This window comes from Saccostrea echinata, unplaced genomic scaffold (genome assembly GCF_033153115.1).
Source record: "Saccostrea echinata isolate AGI-Se365-2 ecotype Australia unplaced genomic scaffold, CSIRO_AGI_Sech_v1 ptg000033l, whole genome shotgun sequence".
Taxonomy (NCBI): Eukaryota; Metazoa; Mollusca; class Bivalvia; order Ostreida; family Ostreidae; genus Saccostrea; species Saccostrea echinata.
This window is the reverse complement of record NW_026889782.1, coordinates 19920096-19930114: the sequence shown is the minus strand read 5'-3', so window position 1 is coordinate 19930114 and position 10019 is coordinate 19920096. Positions and strand designations below refer to the sequence as shown.

At 31.6% G+C, this 10019-nt stretch overlaps 1 protein-coding gene across 1 annotated transcript; it reads left to right on the top strand.

Annotated features, from left to right (window-relative positions):
- The first annotated feature begins 2465 nt into the window (after positions 1-2465).
- Positions 2466-5503, top strand: LOC133198242 (uncharacterized). Its single transcript, XM_061334365.1, has 4 exons — positions 2466-2550; positions 4102-4261; positions 4990-5327; positions 5430-5503. The coding sequence occupies exons 1-4, from the start codon at positions 2514-2516 to the stop codon at positions 5501-5503; spliced, it is 609 nt and encodes a 202-aa protein (XP_061190349.1). The 5' UTR covers positions 2466-2513.
- The last annotated feature ends 4516 nt before the right edge of the window (positions 5504-10019 follow it).

Here is a 10019-nt window from a genome sequence, read left to right as displayed (position 1 = left end):
TGGAGACTTCTTGGATTTGTATGAAAATTTGTACGCTCTTTATTCACCATATGAAGATGTGCGCCTGGTTTTTTTCATCATGATTGGATAATTTTCCTTCAGTTTACAGGTGTTTTTTTTTTTTTTTTTTTTTTTCATTTTTTGGACTTAGTCATGTCTGGACATTTTCTTGAAGACTACTGCATGGATTTCTTTGAAAATTTGTACACTCTTTATTCACCATGTAAAGAGGTGCACCTGGTATTTTCATCATGATTGGACAATTTTTTTCATCTTACAGGTGTTTTGGTAATTCCTACATATGTAAGAGTTATGCAGAAACTTTATTTAAAAATGTTGCGTCAAAATGGGAATACACATTTTTTCATCATATACAGCTTTATAACAAATAAAAAAAATATGTTTTCAATGACATGAATATGCAATTACATTGTACTACAAAATGCAGAGTTAACAGCATCACACAGCAGATCATATAAATCCATTTGTCCCATGGGAGTAATGATGCAGAGTTTCAAGGCTTCTGCTGGACATGCTTATAACATTTTGATAACAGCTCAGTTACATCTGTCTAGTTAAACATTAATTAATGAGTTAAAGACTGACCAGTCACCAAGGATTCCGCAAAGGGATATGCATCAAAAGTCCTATTTACACGGTCTGACTTGTAAGATGTGACTCGCCACATCTTACAAATCAGACTGTGTAAATAGGAAAATCATGAGCCCAGATATGAAATCAAATGCTCTATTCCGTCTGGCAAGTCAGATGGTTCTAACCAATCATAGACAAGGTCAGAGAGGTTGATCTAAATAAAGCACAATTAACGTGGATTTTCCCCCATACTTTTTCTCCAGATAATTCGATATCAATCTTTTTTAATGCAATTAAAATGTGGGGGAAGTCCTGGGAGGACATTTTCTTTCATGTGCTTTAATTTCAATTCAAAATGGCTTGAAAGAAGAACTTAGATTAACTACTGAACAAACTGAAAGATTAGTAGAATTGTACCAAGAAGTAGATTTATGGAATTTTTCTTCCACTAATTATCACAATAAGGATTATGGGAGGAAAGCTTTGGAAAATATTCTGTCAAAGTTGAAGGAGGATGTGCACCATGTCTTTTCGATGCCCTAACCAAGGACTTGTCCATGTTCTTTTGTTTCTTCTACGATTGTTTAAAAGATAAGCAGCTGCTTTCATTAAAACACATATGGGTAATAAGCTATCATCATCCTCCATTGTTAAATATAAACAAAACTAGAAGCCCAAGGACCTTAACTGTCACTTGAGTATAATACAACACTGTTAAGGATCCATAATTTCACAAATCTGATAAAAAAAAATACCCTTGCTCATTACAACTTTGTTCTCTCTTTGCCTCCTAGATCTCCAGGAGCAGAAGAATTTTCAAAGAATTAATGCATTTTGATTTCAAAGAAATAATGCATTTCCACTATGTAATCAATAGAACCCAACCCCACCACCAGAACCTTTTACCCAGGGGCCATGAATTTCACAAATTTGGAAAAGGTATCCTTGTTCATCATAACTATGCAATTACTTTGTCTTCTAAATACCCAGGGGCAGAGAAAAAAATGATTTAAAGAATTTATGCATTTTCACGATATAATCAATAGAGCCCCCAACTTATTGGCCTGACATCAGAACCCCTGAACCAGGGGCCCTGAATTTCACAATTTTGGAAGAGGCATCCTTGCTCATCATAATCATACACTTAGTTTATTTGCTTAATACTCAGGTACATAGATATTGTCAATCAGAAACTCAAGCATCTTTTTAATGTCAACTTCAGAGTACTTGTGTGTACAATTGGAATGTTTTTTATCAAAATAATTTTTGCAAATGACCAATGAAGAGGTAACTAAATTTACGAGTTCCATTTCTATTGAAAAAGCAGCTGTCAATGATATATAAAAAAGCCTGGACTTTAATTTATCGTGGGGAATGGTTGTGTATAAAGTTGAAATGTCGTAAGTTTTTAAGCTGTTGATTTTGGTAAAATCTTGTGATTTCAAATTTTCCAAAGTTCCTTGGAATTTTTAAGTATCCACATCTGATTTACACCACTTCTCGAATATATTGTTGCACAGAATCCAATATATATATGGTAATTCAAATTCATTTTGGTTGTTTGGAATATTAAAAATATTCAAAACTGGCATATGATTTTGAAGAATTTCTTCCTTAGAAAGGGAACTATGAGTATAAGTTGGATTACCACTTGTAGAATTAAATCCAACGCACGTATGTTAAGGCAGTGTCCAGATCATTTTTCGGCGAATTTGGACTTTTTCGTAAAATAAATCGGAAAAGCCATAGGTAAAACAATAACTATTATTATCCATTGTATACACGTCATTGAGCCTTAGGCTAAAAGAAGCACTCCACTACGACGTCATCACGTGACGTCTATAAATAGAAAAATGCCTTAATTTAACTCCGAATTTACTTTTGAACAACTGGAGAAAATTACAAGGAATGGATATTGGATGTTATTTGGCGAACTGAATCTGGATGTGGAAAAACGTAAGACATTTAAAAAGTATTTGATTGCACATAATGAACGGTTATGATTTATATAAGCATAGTATAAGTAGTGACGTCTATAAATAGAATTATTGCCTTAATGAAAAAATGAAAAGTTCAACACTACCCCGGGGATAATTTCTGTTCGATTGATTGTATGTTATTTAACGTCCCTCTCGAGAATTTTTCACTCATATGGAGACGCCACCATTGCCGGTGGAGAGCTGCAAATTTTGTCCTATACTCGGCACTTACGGCCATTGAGCAGTGAGGGATCTTTTTCGTGCCAGCACCTACTGCGACACGGGACCTCGGTTTATACGGTCTCATCTGAAGGACCGGCCTCCACGTTCCACAGTGGGATTCGAACCCGCGACGTAAGGATCAACTCCTTACTTCGCGACTCTAGAGCAGACGCTCTAACCACTGCGCCACGCGGGCTACAATTTCTGTTCGAAAAAATAATTATGTGCAAATACAAAAATGGGTCACCAATAGTGCTGATAGAATCTTACTTTCCTTTCTCAGAAAAGAATATTCTAAAGTTTATAGTTTGAAACCTTACCAAATTTATACATTTTGTAAAAACGATCGAGGAATTTTTAACCACATGACTCTAGCAGTACTTTTCAAGTACTATAGAATACGAGCTTTCGATACAAACAAAAATTATGTTTCAAAGTATGCAGCGTTATGTAGAACTTTTGCATCTTTGCTGTTATGAACGACATAGGAAAGACTGATCGGGATTTCAAAACACTTTCTGTCTTAATTATAAGAAAAAGTTATAAGAATAAATCAGCGTATATGATTATTAATCTTTATTTCTCATTAATGATACACGATATTTCCGGTATATACTTTTAAACTACTACTATTTCACATACATGTTTACATGAATTCTCCTAAGTTTCATTTTTTCTCGGCAAATATTTGATCAACAGTTATAACGTTATGAGTTCGGTATTTAACCCCTTTGAAGATTACCATTTATACCATCCAAAAATGACAAGATTTAGTTTTTATTATGCTTAATATGTTTCCATTTATTTCCTTGACCTGAAATAAAACTTTTAATATAGATTTTAAGAAATCTTTATCTCTAAAAATCACGTCATACATCTTAATATGACGTCATATTGTATAGGCAAGTTGAATATCTGGGCGAAGCCTTAACAAACCCGTCCCTGGGGATACTAGTATTCCAAGGCGTGAAGCTTTTCATCGAAGTCCGCCGGTGACTGGTACATGACTGTAAAAGGGTTATCATTTTCTATGTTAGGTTTTGCAGAAATACGATATTTGCATTACAACAGCCATGTTAATTCAGTCTTAGTGCATGCATAAACGGTTTTTCCAGGCTCAGTTAGGCTCGACCGAATTCTTACACAATCAGGTTTTCTCTATACGGTATAAAGAGTATGTAGTTTAATTGATAAAAAATATGTTCAAGATATTTCCTCAAATTTGTGTCCTTAAGGAAAAGAAAATTTATCACAGAAAAAGATAAGTAATATCTTAGAATACCTTTGTGTATCTGAATAATTGCAGTGAAAGAACCTGACTGTACCTTCAACAAAACTATATATAGAGCAGGAATACAAGAACGTTGTCCGTCATCTCTTGGGACATTTTTGGCCCCCTATCTGAAAGCTGTCTATGTGCTCATAACAGTCATATTGCTTTTAAATTTGCTGATTGTCATGTACAGGTTTGATTTTCCCTTTTATCTGTTAGTCCGGTAATTTCTTGTTCCCAGCCCTTAGGATAAGCATCTTTCTAAGTCCTTTGGACTACGAAATTAAGCTTTTGCTTGACTAGTGGATACTGTATAAAAGGTCATTTTTGCACTTAAGAACAATTTTTCCCCTTTTAAATTTCCCAACTCACAGTTTTGTTTAAGAAATTAGATCATGTTTTTTGAAGTCGCTCCTTTTAAATTTAGGCCACCTGTGATTAGGGCGAAAAGGGGCGAAAATAAAACGGGGCAAAAATTTCCCTGTATACAGTATTCAACATGCTTTTTCAAAGGATGTAATTCTGCACCATTTCAAACGGAAAATATCTTTGAAATATATGTAGAGCAAACGGGTTCAAATAAAGATCAGTTCTAAGAAGGCCATGGAATTTGAAGACAAAAATATGTAATAGCATCCATGTCTAAACCATTCGTTGGTTCAACTGTTTCAAGTATTTGTCCTGAAAGAATATTACTCATTTTGAAACGTAAGGATTTGATTTAGACTTTCGTCATACATTTATTGGAAATTTGCATTTATTTTTTGGTTCGTCGTCAATGAAGGAAAATATCAGAGGGTTGTTTGATTTGAATCTTTTAATACATGTACATGTATTTTGTAATAGCAAAGTATACAATACTCTAAATAAAATAATCACCCCCCCAAAAAATCAATGAAAACGTTTATTTTTTGTTTACAGTCACACATTTTCTGAGGTACACGATAAATCCAAATTTTATTGGTCACAACTTCAAACCGACTTTTTGGAGGAGATCAGCGTCAAAAGTATTTTCCCTGTACACATGCAGCATCTTGCAATTCCATTCTGTTTCACCCATGCGATTGTGCGGGCAGTGTTGTCAATAGCCCGTTATGGTACCGTAAAATGCTGCAACACTGATGATGATGATGATGCTGATGGTAATGATTATGATGAAGATGATGATGAAGATGTCAAAACTAAGCGTCATCACACACCATATACTCATGATGATGATGATATCAAAAAGTTTAACAAAATACCCATGTTTGTACGAGGTCAGTATTTGTATACTGTTTTGTTCTACTACAGCTTGAATCGGGTGGAATTTTTTTATTCATTTACAAGTTTTACATTTATTTTTTTTCTTTTTTGAACAGTTTTTGTATATGATAGTAACTACGACTTAAAATTCAGAAAAAAACTGGAAAAGTTGAGGGCCAGGCAGCTTTAATCACTAAGGGGTGAGTATTAACATTCCTTGCAATACAAAGAAAATACATTTTATTTTCCATTTAGACTTTGAAATTTTTGTTTTACCTTAACATCATCATTTTTTAGTGAAATGGATATTAAAGAAGAAAATAAAATCACGGTAAGGTCAAACCAACAGGCAGTTTTGAAAAAAAAAAAATCTATATACTATTTAAGCTTTCAGGGCTGGCAAGATAAATATTGCAAAGATTTTTATTCAAGAATCGTTATATGTATGATTGAGGCGCAACCTTAGGACCTTCCTAAATACTAGTTAAGTATGTCTTATGCTGTAATATAAAACAGACTAAGGTGGGTCCTAGCTAATTCTAACTTATGTTTACAAAATAAGATACGAAGCACCTTGTTTTTCATTTTATTTATAAAAACTAAGAAAGGATTTTGTGATATTTTTGAATGAATATTAAAGTCGATGTTATTTAAACAAATATTACACGGTCACAAAGTTGCAAGGGTTTAAAGTAAATGTATGACTTCTCTATCACTCGAGACTGTAGATGAAATTTTTCATTTGTTTTAGATGTGCGCATTTCTTGTGGAAATACTTTAAATTGCTAAAGATATATTTTTGCGGACGATTTGATACTTTGCATTAATTTACCTTGAAGTATTTTGTACATTCACAGGAAATGAGTAGAAAGTTAATAAGGCACCAGAAGAAATTACAAAAGAGTATAAACGAAAATATTCAAAAGGTAATTTCGATTATTTTGAGTTTTGAGTGACTTGTATTTTGGATGATGTTCCATTTCCCTGGGGTATTATATGATCACATAATAAAATTGGCACAAGCATTGCTATGGCTAATGAAAGACCTCAAAAGTAACACCTTTTCTACGAATAGGAAAATTACTGGACTTCCTTGCATATAAATCCTAACTTAAAATCTATTCAAACCTTGAAATAACTCTGTGAAGAGTTTTTTTTTTAATTAGAATCTAAATATGGTTAAATATCAAGGTCACTGTTAGATTAATTTACTCTTGTATTAAACTGTATTTTTCTCTATCGAAATACATTCAAAGTAAGAGTACATTGTATATAGTATTTTAGCTAGAACTGGAAAATACTAAATGAAAACATTGAATCTCGTGTATTGGTATTATTCAACTCTCTCTCTCTCTCTCTCTCTCTCTCTCTCTCTCTCTCTCTCTCTCTGAGAATTCAAACTGAGCAAAAATTCGAATGATTTTTTTTTCAACAGCCCTACAACATATTTATACTTGCCAAACAGGGACAAACTAATTTTGTTTGAAGAGAATGCGTCTGTAAAAATGTAATAATACAATTATAATAATAGTAAAATATATTACATAATAATACAATTCTTTTTTGTTGTTGTTGCAGATACAGATGAAATTAAGACCAGATTGTAAGTTTGAAACAGAATTTTATCTCTAAATATCATACTAACCTTCCTGAATCTATATAGTATTTCAGAGTTAAGAACATAGGTTAAAGTTTTGAGAGTACAAATGATGGTCTCAGAAAATCCTCATAGAAAAACAAACATTTGGCAGAAATTTGAAAATGTACATATCTCTACAAAAAATTGATAAGGACCTTCCTTAATTTGTTTTTCTTTCAGATTTCTCTTAAAAGCAAACTTTTTTTCGATTGAATTACCTAATACGATTGGACTATTTCCTTTATTTCCTAATCTGATTCGATAAAATTTATTTGCATTGATAACAGTGATATTTTGTATAATAATAAATGCAATACCGTGATACAAAATTATGTAAAGTGTGTGTAAATGACATTGATGTAATCTGCTTCGGATTCATTAACAGGATTTACTTTCTTATTTTCTATATACGTAGCTATTCGAAAATCATTATCTGAAGAAAATTGGAGGAATTCGTTTCCTAGACGCTTAAGAGAACCAGGAATTAAAATCAAACGATCTATGTTTTTCGAAGTTGATTCTGATTCTGATGATGAGAACGGTAATTTTGTTTTATTGACAATCTTATTTATAAGCTAAAATTAAAGGGTTTTTCTTTAATCAGGATTTCACGAAATTTGACGCTTTATTTATCACATTTTTTTCAATTGTCAGGGGTGAATTTTTTTTACAATTAACATATAGTTTTTTTTTTAAAAGTAATTGATAATGCGTTAAAACCAAAACAATACAGATAGAATATATTCTTGTCATATTTATCTTTAATCGAACTGTTTGTTCATGAATGAAAATATTGATAACGGTGAATTGAAATCATTTACATTTCAGAGTCGGACACTTAGAAGAAATTCCATATTTTACCTCTGCGAATAACAGAAGAGTGGATTAAGAGAGGAAAACCTTTTTAAAAATCTAAAACATATGCATGAACATGTTATACTTTAAGCATTATAATTTTGGTCACCTCAGTCAAATGAGACTCTCTCCGTTTTCATCCATTCGTAAATTTTTCACATTTTTGGGTTATTCTCAACAATTGCAGAAGTAGCAAAACTGAGTTACGGAAATATGCTGTTACAAACTGTCATGACCTAACAAAGAGAAAGTATAAAAGGAAGACAATGCAAATAAAATTGCGTCATTTCACTCTTTTCTTTGCAAGATGCAAACTTTTTCGAAAGTGATAGAGGAATTTTGATTGAAAAATACATGTACATAAAAATAATGTTAATGAATTATATTGTTATCATTAACCTGGAGTACAATTTGAAAACCTCTAATGTAGATGTCATTATGCATAACAAAATAGATTCAATTCTTTACGCTGTATTTTAAAAGAATTTCCATAATAAGGCTTCTAATAATCATAGTTTTGCTAAGGTTTTCTTTTTAATATAATGTCAATCCAAATTCATCCGTGTCTAGTCAATATAATTCGGCTGCTAATTTTTTATCTAAAAGAAAATAACATTTCTTATAACTCAGAAAATAAAAAAAAGACTTGCCTGGAAACATGTACACTCATATGACTGTTTAGTCCTTTCTGCTTCTTGTTCATTTAAAATGCCATATCTTACTTGAGTGAAAACTATTGGATATATATGGTTTAAAACAATTTTTAGCAAACCGGCACTTACAGCGCTGAGCTGTTCATTGTTTATACACCCACCAGGTGCAGGTCTATACCGGTACATCCCATTATGAGGCTGTGTAAACAATGGGTTTCGCTCCATTAATCACAAATCACCGCTAAACTCGTTGCCTACAACGTTGCAAATTTTTGAATTTTGAATATATATTTTTTTTCTCAAAATTTATTCACATATATTATTGTTATCCGATTGTGAATCCCCATGCTTAACTGTCAGACAACCGTTCCCCGAATATACCTTAACAATTATTGTTTACATAATTATGTAGTTAATGATTAGGCCTAAGAGGAATGCTCCCCCTCCCTTTCAAGGTCTACCTTTGTTTTATCTGTCTGGCATGGCTGTATATTTTCTTTAAAAAATATCGTATTGAATCAGAATTATCTTCTTTAATGTAAGCAAATTTCAACCAAATTTAAATCATAATTAATTCACAGTTAACATTGAAATCTGAGTTTGAAACATGTTTGGATCAATGCCACCTTAACGTTTATATACATATTTCAAAATTGTTTCACAAAATAAAAAAACTGTGATAAGACTTTAATACAAAAAGTTTGAATTCATTTGATTGCTTTATTCTATCCTTATTTTCAATTTACTTATAGCAAATTATCGCAACTGTGAGAATGTCATGCAGACAATTATGAAAAGATTTACAGATTTTTTTTTTTTTTAATTTATTATTTGTCAATTAACTTTTATACCTTAACTTATATAGAACCGTAACAGCACAATCGTAGATATACAAGTCATTTTGCATATTTCATCTGGTGATGGATATTAAACATTAATATTTTAATAGACATAAATGTGGTCTTTAGTTTTGACAATTTTTCAATGAGAGATGAAGGAAACCTTTAAGTGTAAGTCATAGGAAACACCGATTATGTTTCCACATCAAACGAATTTGGCATCGGAACCAAAACTTGGCATGGGTCAATGACATATCAGTTGCAATCTCTATTTTTTTACTAATTGTACATATTTATGATCATTGTTTCATTTATATTTTTTAAATTAAAGAATGCTTTGTGTTACATTTATTTGAGTATATAATTCAATACTTTTGAGGTTTCCACTTTTACATAAAATAAAACTTTTTCTTTGCTGTTAAGCTTGTTATTTTGTTTCTTTACCAGCCTTGATCTTTAAGGGAAACATAGACTTATGACGAAAAAATGGTACAGAAAAAAATATCGTTTGTAAGATTTTTCGGTAGTGTAAAATTTTTTTGATATTCAGTTAAAAAATTTAATTATATAATTATAATTTTTTGTTGTTTTGGTTTTTCTTACATTTAAAAAAAATGATGAAAATATAATGCAATGATTTTCACTTGTGTCAACGTAAAGATTTTAATTTACCACCATCCATACCTTTACTTGACGTCGGGTACATTTAAAGTAATTAAA

Excerpts from the sequence above, each read along its gene's own strand:
- LOC133198242 (XM_061334365.1), top strand. The coding sequence starts at position 2,514 with ATGTTATTTGGCGAACTGAATCTGGATGTGGAAAAAC. Across the intron at positions 2,551-4,101 it reads GAATCTGGATGTGGAAAAAC|TGAAAGAACCTGACTGTACC; the intron begins GTAAGACATTTA and ends GAATAATTGCAG. Across the intron at positions 4,262-4,989 it reads TTGCTGATTGTCATGTACAG|TCACACATTTTCTGAGGTAC; the intron begins GTTTGATTTTCC and ends TTTTGTTTACAG.